The sequence below is a fragment of the Bombina bombina genome, chromosome 4, assembly GCF_027579735.1.
Source record: "Bombina bombina isolate aBomBom1 chromosome 4, aBomBom1.pri, whole genome shotgun sequence".
In the NCBI taxonomy this organism is placed as follows: Eukaryota; Metazoa; Chordata; class Amphibia; order Anura; family Bombinatoridae; genus Bombina; species Bombina bombina.
Window position 1 is genome coordinate 33,613,966 of NC_069502.1, and position 18,219 is coordinate 33,632,184.

The 18,219-nt window shown below is 46.1% G+C and overlaps 1 protein-coding gene across 1 annotated transcript in view; it reads left to right on the plus strand.

The window, feature by feature from the left end:
• Window positions 1-447: 447 nt before the first annotated feature.
• The window catches only part of LOC128655873 (uridine-cytidine kinase-like 1), a 226,687-nt gene continuing 208,915 nt past the window's right edge, over window positions 448-18,219 (plus strand). Inside the window, exon 1 of the mRNA XM_053709457.1 lies at window positions 448-581. Coding sequence (XP_053565432.1) covers window positions 520-581 — 62 coding nt within the window. The 5' untranslated portion in view covers window positions 448-519. The remainder of the gene's footprint in view (window positions 582-18,219) is intronic.

Sequence of the window (18,219 nt, forward strand, 5' to 3'; positions counted from 1 at the left end):
ATGCACACACACACATATTACACACTATACAAACACACATACAGACACACAATATACACATACACGTTACACACATATATAAACACATGCACACAACCCTTCAGGATCTGAGTGTTCACAAATGCACAATTTTTATTTTATTTTATAGTAATTGTATTGCCCAGTAGTGTGACCTGGAGCACAGACCTCGCATACTGTGTCACGGTTAACAGAATGGAATTATAGCTCTGCATCTGCAGCAATCAGTGCAACGTGCTATATCATGCACGCGCCGCTCGCGCACAGCACATTGAATACGTCTAAAGAAACGAACACGACTCATAATATGATAATAACCTTTATGGTTAGTAGTAGAGCCGCTGGGAGTTGTAGGCTTATGGTCGCGCATTGCACATTGGGAATTGTAGTCTCGGAGCTGTTCTGTATTGTGCGGTGCATGATGGGACATGTAGTCCCGCCCACGCCGCCTGTTCTTCTTGTTGCAGCGCGGAGACAGCAGCAGAAGGAGGATAATTCAGGATGCAGGCGGCTGAGGATGAGAAGCTGGGAAGCGGGGAGCCAGACAGAGCGCGGTCACACAGGTCAGTGTGTATCAGGTCACGTAGGTGTGAGAAGCGCCATGATGTCATCTGGCAGTTACAGGATGGGAGATACAGAAGGCCAGGTTTTTATTATAGCTCAACTAGAGGTGAAATAATCAGCTGATGGGTGAGTTACCATGGTTACTGATCAGCTAATTATTTCACCTGTGCTCTAGTTCAGCTATAATGAAAACCTGGCCTGTTGGGGGTACTTGAGAAACACTGAGATACTTATGGTCCTGGGGCAGTGATGTCATATTTTAGCCTGAAACAGTAAAACCAAGAGGGCACTTGAGCTGGTATCCATTTGAGAGGAGGGAGGTTGTGATGTCATCTGGCTGCTTGGGGAGAGGGTTGTGATGTCCTCTGACTGCTTGGGGAGAGGGTTGTGATGTCATCTGGCTGCTTGGGGAGAGCGTTGTGATGTCATCTGGCTGCTTGGGGAGAGGGTTGTGATGTCATCTGGCTGCTTGGGGAGAGGGTTGTGATGTCATCTGACTGCTTGTGATGTCCTCTGACACTATACAAACACACATGACTGCTTGGGGAGAGGGTTGTGATGTCCTCTGACTGCTTGGGGAGAGGGTTGTGATGTCATCTGGCTGCTTGGGGAGAGCGTTGTGATGTCATCTGGCTGCTTGGGGAGAGGGTTGTGATGTCCTCTGACTGCTTGTGATGTCCTCTGACACTATACAAACACACATGACTGCTTGGGGAGAGGGTTGTGATGTCATCTGGCTGCTTGGGGAGAGGGTTGTGATGTCATCTGGCTGCTTGGGGAGAGGGTTGTGATGTCCTCTGACTGCTTGGGGAGAGGGTTGTGATGTCATCTGGCTGCTTGGGGAGAGGGTTGTGATGTCATCTGGCTGCTTGGGGAGAGGGTTGTGATGTCATCTGGCTGCTTGGGGAGAGGGTTGTGATGTCATCTGGCTGCTTGGGGAGAGGGTTGTGATGTCATCTGGCTGCTTGGGGAGAGGGTTGTGATGTCATCTGGCTGCTTGGGGAGAGCGTTGTGATGTCCTCTGACTGCTTGGGGAGAGGGTTGTGATGTCCTCTGGCTGCTTGGGGAGAGGGTTGTGATGTCCTCTGGCTGCTTGGGGAGAGGGTTGTGATGTCATCTGGCTGCTTGGGGAGAGGGTTGTGATGTCATCTGGCTGCTTGGGGAGAGGGTTGTGATGTCCTCTGACTGCTTGGGGAGAGGGTTGTGATGTCCTCTGACTGCTTGGGGAGAGGGTTGTGATGTCCTCTGACTGCTTGCGGAGAGGGTTGTGATGTCCTCTGACTGCTTGGGGAGAGGGTTGTGATGTCCTCTGGCTGCTTGGGGAGAGGGTTGTGATGTCCTCTGGCTGCTTGGGGAGAGGGTTGTGATGTCCTCTGACTGCTTGGGGAGAGGGTTGTGATGTCCTCTGACTGCTTGGGGAGAGGGTCGTGATGTCATCTGACTGTTTAGAGGCCTGTGATATCATCTGACTGCTTGTTGAAAAGGCTGTGATGTCATCTGACTGCTTGGGGAAAAGGCTGTGATGTCATCTGACTGCTTGGGGAAAAGGCTGTGATGTCATCTGACTGCTTGGGGAAAAGGCTGTGATGTCATCTGACTGCTTGGGAGTATAGGTTGTGCCATCTGAGAGCTAGTGGCCGTCAGTTATGTCCCCTGACAGTTTTGGGGAAGAGCTGTGATGTTACTGACAGTCTGTGTGTTGTGATCAGGTGGTAGATATATGAATGCAGTAGTTGAACTAAACATAGCTTAAAGGGCCATTGTAGTGCTCTAATTCATAAGAGCATGTGACTTTAAGACTAGGGATCTGGCACTTCTATGTGCAAAAGGGTTAAACACATAGTATAAGTGCTTTGTGAGAACCACAGGGCACTGTTTGTCCCCAGTGGAAACGGACATTGATCCAATCAGCAGCCCAAGTTATGCAGCTGGGTCGTGTGACCAGCGCTGCTGTTTGGATCAGTGTCCGTTTCCACTCAGGACTAGCAGTGCTCTGTGGCTCCTGAGCAGTACTTCTGCTTGCAGAGGTTAAACACATAGAGATGTAGGGTCTCTGGTCTTAAAACTACACACTTTAATGAACACATAAATGTAATCCAACTGATAAAACCTATGTGAACTTTGTTTTATTCTCTTGACAGTTTTTGCTTGTGCCTTTATGTAAGATTTTGTTACCATAGTCTTGATAATGTCATTGGCTACACAAGATATAATTAATCTTTGTATCCATTAGTATCTTTGTTAGTATTCTATCAGTTGTAGGCTGGGGATGACAAATTATCATGAAAGGAATTTATAGATATATCAAATAATCCCGATTAGGGCCCAATGAGCAGCAGCAGCGTTCAGTTTAGCACGGATTCTACATATATAGAATATAGCAGCTGTCCCTTTAATTATCAAGGGCTGATATGTTTTGAGCTTGTGTTGAAGTAGGGAGATTTGGTAGAAAGTGATTAATAAATCCGTTCTCTGCTGATTAATAAATGTTAGAAATGAATTGCGTATATTACCTGATGTTATTTGCTTTTAGCACATTTGATGCAAGCACATACATTGCTTTCCAGTGCAGAGGTAGAATTTAGCTGCTGAGTAAAGTTTAGGCTGACAGATTCAGTAGCTCAGCCTCATGCTGTACAACTGGAACAGGGCACCTACATATGACTCATGCCCTGAGATACCCCGTCACATCTGTCGCCTACTTATGACTCATCAGCAGCGGGCACTGTGATGATAGCAGGATGTGATGTCACTAGCATGTGGGCGGGGCTTAGGTCCGGTGTCTGTGTCGCAGTTAGTTTAGTACAATCAACCTGTCTGGATGTGTATTGCTATGCTCTGTAATAAAATAGAGTTGTACCATCATTGCTGTGTCCTGCATATGTCCTGCATCTCATGACATGGTGTCAGAAGTTCTGGACTACGCTTCTGTTTCTGATGATGACGATGTCAAAGTTTACCCCACCTGAGCCTTTTGACTTTTCTCAGCCTGCAGCTTGGCCCACATGGCGTCAGCGGTTTCAGCGCTTCAGGATTGCTTCCAAACTGAACAAGGAGAGTGGTGAAGTACAAGTTAATTCTCTTTTATACTCTATGGGGAAAGATGTAGAGCCAGTGTTCAATGCTTTTACTTTCCAAGAAGGGGAAGAAGTTAACTTTGATATAGTTATGGATAAACTCAGTGCCCACTTTGTGCCCAAAAGAAATGTGATTCATGAGAGAGCTTGTTTTCACAAACGTAATCAGCGTGTGGGAGAATCTGTGGAGTCATTTGTGCGCAGCCTGTATGAATTAGCTGAATTCTGTGAGTTTGGTGTTGCTAAAGAAGAGCAAATCAGAGACAGAATAGTTATTGGAATTGCAGATGCTGAAGTCTCCCTGAAGCTGCAGTTAGAGCCTGATTTAACGTTAGACGGGGCTATTAGGATGGCCCGCCAGAGTGAACTGGTGAAAAAGCAAAGTGCTGATCTGAGGTCTGAGAGTATTGTGGATGAAGTGCAACAGTCTAGGAAAATTACTAGTGAAAGGCACAGTGTGAGCGGTAGATCTAAAGTACTGGAAAGGCCTAGAAGTGGATGGGCGCAACATGGCCGATGCACACGGTGCTACCGGGCTCATGATCAGAGTGCTATATGCCCGGCCAGAGATAAAAGATGCAGAAAATGTAACAGAATAGGCCATTTTGAAGTGGTGTGTAAAACTGAATACATTAAGGAGATGCAGGTGGACAGTGACCAGGAGGGTCAGGAAGTGTCTTTTGTGGGGTCTGTTGTGGAACGGACAAGCTCAGAGGAAGATTGGAAAGTTACCTTTACTGTAATGGGAGCCAATGTTGATTTTAAGATTGACACAGGAGCTGATATCACTGTAATGTCTTTTGCTGAATTTATGAAACTGCCTCGACAGCCCCAGCTGGCGAAGGTTACTACAAATGTTCATAGTCCTGGTGGCCGCATTGATTGTGTGGGGAAATTTCTGGCCAGCTGTGAGTACAAACAAAGGAAGTTCACCATGTGGGTGCATGTGATCCGAGGTCAGTGTGTTAACAGTTTATTGAGCAGAAAAGCAGCCTGTGACTTGGGCCTCGTGGCCAGAGTGAATGAGATCTCTGAAGATATGTTTGGCTAGTTGGGCCTACTGAGCTGCAAACCTGTCCGTATAGCACTTAAAAGTGACGCAGTCCCGTACAGTATTTCTACTCCTCGTAGAATTCCGTTCCCGCTCATGCCTCAAGTGGAGAAAGAGCTCATGCGCATGAAGTCTATGGGGGTTATTGAAGAGGTTGTTGAAGCAACTGATTGGTGTGCCCCCATTGTTCCAGTTGCAAAGAAAAACGGAAAGGTGCGCATCTGTGTGGACCTGAAAAGGTTGAATGAGGCAGTAAAGAGGGAGAGATTTGTGCTGCCGACACTGGAAGATATAGCCCCGAAGTTGGCTGGGGCGAAGTTCTTTTCCACATTAGACGCTTCTAGCGGCTTTTGGCAGATCCCCCTGGATCCAAAGTGCCGCAAACTGACTACCTTTATCACTCCGGTAGGTCGGTTCTGTTTCTGCAGACGTCCCTTTGGGATATCCTCCGCTCCTGAGATCTTTCAGAGGGAAATGAGTTCTCTCCTGAGTGGCCACGTGGGCACAGCAGTCGTCATGGACGACATTCTAGTGTATGGGTCTACAGTGGAGGAGCATGATCAGCGTTTGAGTTGTGTGCTGCAGGCTATCAAAGAGTCTGGGCTGAAGCTGAATAAAGAAAAATGTCATTTTAGGAAAACTGAATTATGCTACTTTGGGCATATCATCAACGGGGATGGCATCAAGCCGGACCCCGAGAAAATTCGGGCTATCGAACAGATGAAAAGCCCTTCTGATGTACATGAGCTGAGACAGATATTGGGCCTTGTAAATTACGTGGGCAAGTTTCTTCCAGATTTATTTACAGTTTTGCACCCTATCACAGAGTTGCTTAAGAAAGATGTTGCCTGGGTCTGGGGACCCTCACAAGAAAAAGCGTTCCTGCATGCTAAGTCCCTGCTGGGGTCTGCCCCAGTGCTGGGGTTCTACGACCCTTCAAAAAAGACTGTGGTTAGTGCTGATGCAAGCAGTTATGGGTTGGGGGCTGCACTCCTGCAACTGAATGACAACAAACTACAGCCCATCGCCTACTGTTCCCGCACACTGACGGCTGCGGAGTCAAAATACGCTCAAATTGAGAAAGAGTGCCTGGCTGCAGTTTGGGCCTGTGAGCGCTTTCAGCGCTATCTAGTGGGTTTGGAGAAATTTAGTCTGGAAACTGACCACAAACCGCTAGTCCCTCTTATCAATTCTTATGACATCGACAAAACACCCTTGAGATGCCAGAGACTTTTAATGAGACTACTCAGGTTCAATGTTCAGGCAGTGCATGTGCCGGGGAAGCAGCTGGTTGTGGCAGATACACTGTCCAGGCTCCCGCTGAAGAATCCTCCACAGAGTCGGATGTAAAAGTGTATGTTGATTCAGTTCTGGCCTCTAAGTCCATTTCTTCAAGGAAACTGGAAGAGATAAAGAAAGAGACATATTTGGACACAGATCTGCAAGAAGTTATAAAGTACATAAGAGATGGCTGGCCCGAGAGCCGGGCAGCCTGGATGTCTTTAAATGCTTACCAGCCAGAGAGGTCGCAGCTCACGGAGCTGGAGGGGTTGGTGCTGTTCCAAGACCGTATTGTAATTCCTGTCAGCATGAGGAAGGAGATGTTAAACAGGATTCATGATGGCCACTTAGGCATTACAAAGTGCAGAGAAAGAGCAGCTACAGCTGTGTGGTGGCCTGGGATCAGCTCCGACATTGCAAATCTTGTGTCTAAATGTGCCTTTTGCCGGGAACGCCGGCCTACTCAGAGAAGGGAGCCCTTAATGTCTACTCCGCTGCCTGCGGGGCCGTGGCAGAAAATAGCTGCTGATTTGTGCGAACTGCACGGGAAAAAGTTTCTTGTTGTTATCGACTACTATTCCAGGTATTTGGAAATAGCACCCCTGAATGATATCACAAGTCAGGCCGTTATCTTTCGCCTGAAGAGCTTGTTCGCCCGCTGGGGCATTCCAATGGAGCTGGTGAGTGATAATGGCATGCAGTTCGCTTCTACAGAGTTCAGTGCTTTCAGCAGGGAATATGATTTTGTACATTCCACGTCAAGTCCACATTATCCGCAGGCCAACGGAATGGCTGAAAGGGCAGTTCAAACAACAAAATTCATCCTAAAGCAATCTGAACCGTACCTAGCCCTCTTGTCATACAGGGCGACGCCCATTCAAGCCACCGGGTTTAGCCCGGCACAGCTGATGCTAGGACGCCAGATTCGCACCACTTTACCCTCAGTGGGTGTCTTCAAGCCGCCTGGCCCTGTTCCTCGGGACGAAGTCCTTAGGAGGGATGAAGAGGCCAAAAAGGGTTATCGTTTCTTCTACGACAGGAGACATTCTGTCAGGCCTTTACAGGAACTGAAAGCGGGCCAAAGTGTCAGAATTAAACTGGATGATGAGAAGAAATGGAAGACGCCTGCTACGGTAGTGGGCCGCTCTCCAGAACCAAGGTCTTACACAGTCCTTACAGAGGGAGGGACGGTTACACGCCGTAACCGAAGACATCTTCAGCCTGTACCTGAGAGTCTGGAACCGGATACCTCAGTACCACCGCCGGTGGGATCTCCTGTTCTAAGAGAGGTGCCTTCCCCTCAGCAAGATCATAGCGGGGATATATCTTTGCCTCCAGCAGACTCTTGTTCACCATCTTCTGTATCAGAGGACAGTCCATGCAAAGTTACATCAAGCGGAAGAGTGGTGAGGCTTCCGGCCCGATACAGGGACTGACTTTAGCTAGAACAGTGACCGGAAGTATGGGCAGAATAATCCCATGGTCACTGTGGACTAGGGTAGTCTACTCCGATGTCCAAGTCAGGATGTAATTTATTTGTTCATGTTTTCTAATCTATCTGTTTTTATAATGTTCTAAAACAAAATGTTGTTGTATACCCTGTTGGTGTACCTTGTTATTTAATATATGCAAATGTATGCTTTGCCTTTGAAAAAGGGGAAGATGTGATGATAGCAGGATGTGATGTCACTAGCATGTGGGCGGGGCTTAGGTCCGGTGTCTGTGTCGCAGTTAGTTTAGTACAATCAACCTGTCTGAATGTGTATTGCTATGCTCTGTAATAAAATAGTTGTACCATCATTGCTGTGTCCTGCATATGTCCTGCATCTCATGACAGGCACATTGCCAGGAGATTGCCCTGAGATACGGCGTCACATCTGTCGCCTACTTATGACTCATCAGCAGCGGGCACATTGCCAGGAGATTGCCCTGAGATACGGCGTCACATCTGTCGCCTACTTATGACTCATCAGCAGCGGGCACATTGCCAGGAGATTGCCCTGAGATACGGCGTCACATCTGTCGCCTACTTATGACTCATCAGCAGCGGGCACATTGCCAGGAGATTGCCCTGAGATACGGCGTCACATCTGTCGCCTACTTATGACTCATCAGCAGCGGGCACATTGCCAGGAGATTGCCCTGAGATATGACGTCACATCTGGCACCTACATATGACTCATGCCCTGAGATACCCCGTCACATCTGTCGCCTACTTATGACTCATCAGCAGCGGGCACATTGCCAGGAGATTGAGATACGGCGTCACATCTGTCACCTGTGGTCCCTTGTCAGTGTACTAGTGACTGTGAGATGAAGCTGCTGGTTTATTTACATTGTACAATACAGAGCAAGTTTACTTGTATTATCAAACTGATCTCTTTGTTGTAACTTGAGGTAGGCTCAGGAGCGGGCATGTGTATTTAGCACCGAAAGTATAACCTTGTCAACTCGACTGGGAAATTCTCACAACCCAGATGTTCAGCATCATTTTCAGCACTTATAGGATAGCTCTAGACCACATTAAAGGGATAGGAAAACCATATCATTTCTTTTGTGATTCAGACAGAGCAGACTAAAAAAAAAAAAGGTTCCAATTTATTTCTATTATCAAATTTGCTTCATTACATAATATTCTGTGTTGAAAAAATACCTAGGTAGGCATCTGGAGCACTAAATGGCAGGGGATAATGCTGCCATCTAGTGCTCTGGCAAAACTGCTGCTATATTCTGCTCCAGAAATTGTCCGGCTCCTAAACAATTGATAATAGACGTAAATTAAACATTTGTTTAAAATCGCATACTTTATCTCAATCATGAAAGAAAAAATTTGGGTTTCGTATCCCTTTCAGTCTAGGGACGACCGGGCTTGTTGACAAAATCTCAGTTGTTTGGCGTCAGCAGAAAGGATAACAGACTGTAATTTAGGGAGTATTTTGTTGGTATTTTGCATAGTGGTCTTACTGCGCATCATTAAAGGACAAGAAACATCCTAAATGCAAACTTCATAGCAATTCATTTACACCAGAGCATTACGGTTATGTGTAACTGACGGGTCTATCAATATTGTAAAGCGGCTGAAAACGTACTCGTTTGTACTGTGCACCTTCTCGTCCCTTGCCCCTGGGTGATACAGCCTATGGTTCCTCTTATTTATGGGACATTTACACTAGAACAGTGCGCTCTTTGGGTTTTCCCATTGGACAACACTTGTACAGAGCCAGGCACACTATGCACAGTGATGTAAGCAGTGAACTGTACAGTCGCATTGTAGCTTACTGGCTTATCTCTTGTATGTAGGCTGTGGACACGATAACTGCAGTGAGACTTCCTGCGCAGGTCACTAATTATATCGCTGTGTGCCAGGCCCTGTGCTTGTGTTTAACTTCACAGCAGGAATTAAAGGGACATTCCGGTTTAATTGAAATGCACATAGATGAACTACATCTTCAAATAGAAACATATTTGCAATATACAAGTATTAGCAAACAAGCTTCTAGTAAAAGCTATCACTGTTTTAGTGTTAAAATTTTTCTCTGCATGTGCAGCATAGCTAGATATTCTCAGCGCACCAGCATTTTAATACTACAGCTGCTCAGAGCACAAGTGGGGGTTATTTCATGTCACCAATTAACAAATTGAGTCATTACCAGTGCCGTGTTTATAATGCTGGTTCACGGTGCATACTTAAGCTCTTAAGGACCACAGCACTTTTCCATTTTCTGTCCGTTTTGGACCAAGGCTATTTTTACAGTTCTGCTGTGTTTGTGTTTGTGTTATATATATATATATATATATATATATATATATATATATATATATATATATATATATATATATATATATATATATATATATTTTTTTTTTTTTAAGACAACCCAAAATATTGATCTAGGCCCATTTTGGTATATTTCATGCCACCATTTCACCGCCAAATGCAATCAAATAAGAAAAAAATCTTTCACTTTTTCACAAATTTGTTCACAAACTTTAGGTTTCTCACTGAAATTATTTACAAACAGCTTGTGCAATTATGGCATAAATGGTTGTAAATGCTTCTCTGGGATCCCCTTTGTTCAGAAATAGTAGACATATATGGCTTTGGCGTTGCTTTTTGGTAATTAGAAGGACGCTAAATGCCGCTGTGCACCGTACATGTATTATGCCCAGCAGGGGAGGGGTTAATTATGGAGCTTGTAGGGTTAATTTTAGCTTTAGTGTAGTAGACAACCCACAATATTGATCTAGGCCCATTTTGGTATATTTCATGCCACCATTTCACTGCCAAATGCGATCAAATAAAAAAAAATCTTTCACTTTTTCACAAATTTGTTCACAAACTTTAGGTTTCTCACTGAAATTATTTACAAACAGCTTGTGCAGTTATGGCATAAATGGTTGTAAATGCTTCTCTGGGATCCCCTTTGTTCAGAAATATCAGATATATATGGCTTAGACGTTGCTTTTTGGTAATTAGAAGGCCGCTAAATGCCACTGCGCACCACACGTGTATTATGCCCAGCAGTTAAGGGGTTAATTAGGGAGTTTGTAGTGAGCTTGCAGGGTTAATTTTAGCTTTAGTGTAGAGATAAGCCTCCCACCTGACACATCCCACCCCCTGATCCCTCCCAAGCAGCTCTCTTTCCTCTCCCATCCCACAATTGTCCCCGCCATCTTAAGTACTGTCAGAAAATAAAAGTTTTTGTTTTTAATATATATATATATTTTTTTAGAGCATATTCGAGGCTGTAGGACCCCCCCCCCCCTCCTCTACCTTATTTGTGCCATCTTGGGTACCAGCAGCTGTCTGCCAGTACCCAGTTTACAATAAAATGTTTCCCCCCCCCCCCCCACTTTTCACTATTTTTCTGTAGTGTAGCTTCTCCCACCCCCTCCCAGATCCCGTAGATCCCAATTCCCTTCCTCCTCTCTCCCACTTTATTTTCCCAAATGTTCCATAGTGTAGCGGTTCCCACCCGCTCCCGCCCCGCGCGCGCCAATCGCTCCCGGTGACTCCCCCGTGACCCCCCCCTTTGACTGATTGCTCACACCGATGGCCGCCCACCCGCCTCCCACATCGGCTCTCACCCACCAACGATCACGGCCATCGATGTCCGATGCAGAGAGGGCCACAGAGTGTCTCTCTCTGCATCGGATGGCTAAAAACTGTTATTGCAGGATGCCTCAATATCGAGGCATCACTGCAATAACAGGAAAGCGGCTGGAAGCAATCAGGATCGCTTCCACCGCTTTCAAAGACCGACGTACGTCCTCGGTCGTTAGCTGCATTTTTTTGCAGGACGTACCCCTTACGTCGTTGGTCGTTAAGGGGTTAAAGGGACATTCCAGCCATAATTAGAATCCACATGGATACATTTTAGTTTTTTTGCTAATACATGTATTCTATAATATAAAAGGTGTGTTTGTCCACAGCTGTCATGCGCAGTAGAAACAGCACAAGGACAAACACACCTGGCCTTCAACACACTGACCAGAGAGCAAAAGAAGGGGGGATAGAGAGAGAGCAAAAGAGGGGGGGATAGAGAGAGAGCAAAAGAGGTGGGGGGGATAGAGAGAGAGCAAAAGAGGTTGGGGGGATAGAGAGAGACCAAAAGAGGTTGGGGGGATAGAGAGAGACCAAAAGAGGTTGGGGGGATAGAGAGAGACCAAAAGAGGTTGGGGGGATAGAGAGAGACCAAAAGAGGTTGGGGGGATAGAGAGAGAGCAAAAGAGGGGGGGATAGAGAGAGATCAAAAGAGGGGGGGATAGAGAGAGATCAAAAGAGGAGGGGATAGAGAGAGCAAAAGAGGTTGGGGGGATAGAGAGAGCAAAAGAGGGGGGGATAGAGAGAGAGCAAAAGAATGGGGAGAGAGAGAGCAAAAGAGGGGGGGATAGAGAGAGAGCAAAAGAATGGGGAGAGAGAGAGCATACGGGCTTTAGGACTAATATTACATAAATGCTTCTATTCAAAACTGAAATGCATCCATGTGGATTCCAATTTTGTTTGGAATGTCCCTTTAAGTATGCACCGTGCACCAGCATTTTAAACGCAGCACTTGCTCAGAGAGCCTTAGATAAATGTACCATCTGGTAATAACTAATTTTGTTAATTGCTGACATGATACAAGCCCCACTAGCTATCTGAGCAGCTGCAGTATTTAAAATGTTGGTACACTGAGGATATTTAGCTATACTTCACATGCACAAAAAATATTAACAGTAAAACTGTGGTACCTTTTACTAAACATTTTTGCCAATACTTGTAAACGGGGCCCCCACTAGAAATTTACCCCTTACTTAACCAATGATCAGCCCCCCACTTTGACGTGTAATTTCTGACCAAGTGCCTAAAACATATATGCACTTTATTCTTAAAGGGACAGTACACTGTAACATTGCTTTTATATGAATGTATTTGCAATGACTTATTATACCAGCTGCAGAGTAGAACATGTATGTGAAATAGCATTTGCATGTTTGTGTATATGAAGTAGCTGGGTTTGTGCTTTTAAACCACAGCCTATTACAATGGCTCGAATATCAGATCTCATTATGTTATCACTTTGTGTACACACACAGGCTTCCTTATCTTATATTTGTCCTGAAACACCAATCCTCAATACAAAGAGAGAACAATGGACAATTATCATTTTATTACTTAACTATCCTGCACCCCATTGTGAGTGTAATCTCTTCTGCTGGCTGTGTTTACTTAGGCTATTCAATAGCTGAGACTCCAATATAAAAACTTTCAGTATAGGTGGGGAAACCACAAGCTAAATCAGCTATTTCAAAGGCCAAAATAGGGGTAAAGGAGCTACTTGTAAAATTGGGAACAATTTAAATGGGAGAAATTTTTTAGGTGAACTGTCCCTTTAAGTGTAGTCAAACTTGGAAATGTTGTGAAGGTAGTAAAACACAAACACACAACTCAGTAGTAAGGTCAAAATGTCCTAAAAAGGAGCAGACAATGGACACACACAAACTCAAACTTGCACATACACCCAAGGAAACACCCACAGAGACAGCCTCAGAAAACACACACTCACAGACACCCACACCAGAGACACTCACAGAAAACACATACATACATACATACATACATACATACATACATACATACATACACACACACACCAGAGACACTCACAGAAAACACACACATACATCAGAGACACTCACAGAAAACACACACATACATACATACATACACACACACACACACCCACACCAGAGACACTCACAGAAAACACACACACACACACACACACACACTCAGACACCCACACCAGAGACACTCACAGAAAACAAACACATACATACACATACACACACACACACAATCACACCAGAGACACTAACAGAAAACACACACATACATACATACACACACACACTCAGTACAGGGCTATTCTGTGTCACACACACACACACACACACACACACACACACTCAGTACAGGGCTATTCTGTGTCACACACACACTCAGTACAGGGCTATTCTGTGTCACACACACACACACACACTCAGTACAGGGCTATTCTGTGTCACACACACACTCAGTACAGGGCTATTCTGTGTCACACACACACACACTCAGTACAGGGCGATTCTGTGTCACACACACACACACTCAGTACAGGGCGATTCTGTGTCACACACACACTCAGTACAGGGCTTTTCTGTGTCACACACACACTCAGTACAGGGCTATTCTGTGTCACACACACACTCAGTACAGGGCTATTCTGTGTCACACACACACACACTCAGTACAGGGCTATTCTGTGTCACACACACACACACTCAGTATAGGGCTATTCTGTGCCACACACACACTCAGTATAGGGCTATTCTGTGCCACACACACACTCAGTATAGGGCGATTCTGTGTCACACACACACACACACACACACACTCAGTACAGGGCTTTTCTGTGTCACACACACACTCAGTACAGGGCTATTCTGTGTCACACACACACACACTCGGTACAGGGCTATTCTGTGTCACACACACACACACTCAGTACAGGGCTATTCTGTGTCACACGCACACACTCAGTACAGGGCTATTCTGTGTCACACGCACACACTCAGTACAGGGCTATTCTGTGTCACACGCACACACTCAGTACAGGGCTATTCTGTGTCACACGCACACACTCAGTACAGGGCTATTCTGTGTCACACGCACACACTCAGTACAGGGCTATTCTGTGTCACACACACACACTCAGTACAGGGCTATTCTGTGTCACACGCACACACTCAGTACAGGGCTATTCTGTGTCACACGCACACACTCAGTACAGGGCTATTCTGTGTCACACGCACACACTCAGTACAGGGCTATTCTGTGTCACACGCACACACTCAGTACAGGGCTATTCTGTGTCACACACACACACACTCAGTACAGGGCTATTCTGTGTCACACGCACACACTCAGTACAGGGCTATTCTGTGCCACACACACACTCAGTACAGGGCTATTCTGTGCCACACACACACTCAGTATAGGGCTATTCTGTGCCACACACACACTCAGTACAGGGCGATTCTGTGTCACACACACACACACACACACACTCAGTACAGGGCTTTTCTGTGTTACACACACACTCAGTACAGGGCTTTTCTGTGTCACACACACACTCAGTACAGGGCTTTTCTGTGTCACACACACACTCAGTACAGGGCTATTCTGTGTCACACTCAGTACAGGGCTATTCTGTGTCACACACACACACACTCAGTACAGGGCTATTCTGTGTCACACACACACACACTCAGTACAGGGCTATTCTGTGTCACACACACACACACTCAGTACAGGGCTATTCTGTGTCACACACACACACACTCAGTACAGGGCTATTCTGTGTCACACGCACACACTCAGTACAGGGCTATTCTGTGTCACACGCACACACTCAGTACAGGGCTATTCTGTGTCACACGCACACACTCAGTACAGGGCTATTCTGTGTCACACGCACACACTCAGTACAGGGCTATTCTGTGTCACACGCACACACTCAGTACAGGGCTATTCTGTGCCACACACACACTCAGTACAGGGCTATTCTGTGCCACACACACACTCAGTACAGGGCGATTCTGTGTCACACACACACACACTCAGTACAGGGCTTTTCTGTGTCACACACACACTCAGTACAGGGCTATTCTGTGTCACACACACACTCAGTACAGGGCTATTCTGTGTCACACACACTCAGTACAGGGCTATTCTGTGTCACACACACACACTCAGTACAGGGCTATTCTGTGTCACACGCACACACTCAGTACAGGGCTATTCTGTGTCACACGCACACACTCAGTACAGGGCTATTCTGTGTCACACGCACACACTCAGTACAGGGCTATTCTGTGTCACACGCACACACTCAGTACAGGGCTATTCTGTGTCACACGCACACACTCAGTACAGGGCTATTCTGTGCCACACACACACACTCAGTACAGGGCTATTCTGTGCCACACACACACTCAGTATAGGGCTATTCTGTGCCACACACACACTCAGTATAGGGCTATTCTGTGCCACACACACACTCAGTACAGGGCGATTCTGTGTCACACACACACACACACACACACACACACACACACACACACACACACACACACACACACTCAGTACAGGGCTTTTCTGTGTCACACACACACTCAGTACAGGGCTATTCTGTGTCACACACACACACACTCAGTACAGGGCTATTCAATGTCACACACAATACAGGGCTATTCTGTGTCACTCACACACACACTCTGTACAGGGCTATTTTGTGTCACACACACACACACTCAGTACAGGGCTATTTTTTGTCACACACACACACACACTCGGTACAAAGCTATTTTGTGTCACACACACACACACACACACTCAGTACAGGGCTATTTTTTGTCACACACACTCAGTACAGGGCTATTCTGTGTCACACACACACTCACTCAGTACAGGGCTATTCTGTGTCACACACAATACAGGGCTATTCTGTGTCATACACAGTACAGGGCGATTCTGTGTCGCACACACACTCAGTACAGGGCTTTTCTGTGTCACACACACACTCAGTACAGGGCTATTCTGTGTCACACACACACACTCCGTACAGGGCTATTCTGTGTCACTCACACACACACTTACTACAGGGCTATTCTGTGTCACACACACACACACTCTGTACAGGGCTATTTTGTGTCACACACACACTCAATACAGGGCTATTTTTTGTCACACACACACACACACTCAGTACAGGGCTAGTTTTTGTCACACACACACACTCAGTTCAGGGCTATATTGTGTCACACACACACACACACTCAGTACAGGGCTATTTTGTGTCACACACACACTCAGTACAGGGCTATTTTTTGTCACACATACACACACTCAGTACAGGGCTATTTTGTGTCTCATACACACACTCAGTACAGGGCTATTCTGTGTCACACACACACACACACACACACTCAGTACAGGGCTATTCAATGTCACACACAGTACAGGGCTATTCTGTGTCACTCACACACACACTCTGTACAGGGCTATTTTGTGTCACACACACACACACTCAGTACAGGGCTATTTTGTGTCACACACACACACACACACTCAGTACAGGGCTATTTTTTGTCACACACACACACACTCAGTACAGGGCTATTTTGTGTCACACACACACACACACTCAGTACAGGGCTATTTTGTGTCACACACACACACTCAGTACAGGGCTATTTTTTGTCACACACACACACACACTCAGTACAGGGCTATTTTGTGTCACACACACACACACTCAGTACAGGGCTATTTTTTGTCACACACACACACACTCAGTACAGGGCTATTTTTTGTCACACACACACACTCAGTACAGGGCTATATTGTGTCACACACACACACACACACTCAGTACAGGGCTATTTTTTGTCACACACACTCAGTACAGGGCTATTCTGTGTCACACACACACACACACACACTCACTCAGTACAGGGCTATTCTGTGTCACACACAATACAGGGCTATTCTGTGTCATACACAGTACAGGGCTATTCTGTGTCACTCACACACACACTCAGTACAGGGCTATTTTTTGTCACACACACACACTCAGTACAGGGCTATTTTTTGTCACACACACACACTCAGTACAGGGCTATTTTGTGTCACACACACACTCAGTACAGGGCAATTCTGTGTCACACACACACACTCCGTACAGGGCTATTCTGTGTCACACACACACACTCAGTACAGGGCTATTTTGTGTCACACACACACACTCAGTACAGGGCTATTTTTTGTCACACACACACACACACACACAGGGCTATTCTGTGTCACACACACACACAGGGCTATTCTGTGTCACACACACACTCAGTACAGGGCTATTCTGTGTCACACACACACACTCAGTACAGGGCTATTCTGTGTCACACACACACACTCCGTACAGGGCTATTCTGTGTAGCACACACACTCCGTACAGGGCTATTCTGTGTAGCACACACACTCAGTACAGGGCTATTCTGTGTCACACACACACTCAGTACAGGGCTATTCTGTGTCACACACACACACTCAGTACAGGGCTATTCTGTGTCACACAGACAGTACAGGGCTATTCTGTGTCACACTTGCACTCAGTACAGGGCTATTCTGTGTCACACTTGCACTTAGTACAGGGCTATTCTGTGTCACACTTGCACTTAGTACAGGGCTATTCTGTGTCACACTTGCACTCAGTACAGGGCTATTCTGTGTCACACTTGCACTTAGTACAGGGCTATTCTGTGTCACACAGACAGTACAGGGCTATTCTGTGTCACACTTGCACTTAGTACAGGGCTATTCTGTGTCACACTTGCACTCAGTACAGGGCTATTCTGTGTCACACTTGCACTTAGTACAGGGCTATTCTGTGTCACACAGACAGTACAGGGCTATTCTGTGTCTCACACACACACACACACACACAGTACAGGGTTATTCTGTGTCACACACACACTCAGTACAGGGCTATGCTGTGTCACACACACACACACACACACACTCAGTACAGGACTATTCTGTGTCAAACTCACACTCAGTACAGGGCTATTCTGTGTCACACTCGGTACAGGGCTATTCTGTGTCACACTCAGTACAGGGCTATTCTGTGTCAAACTCACACTCAG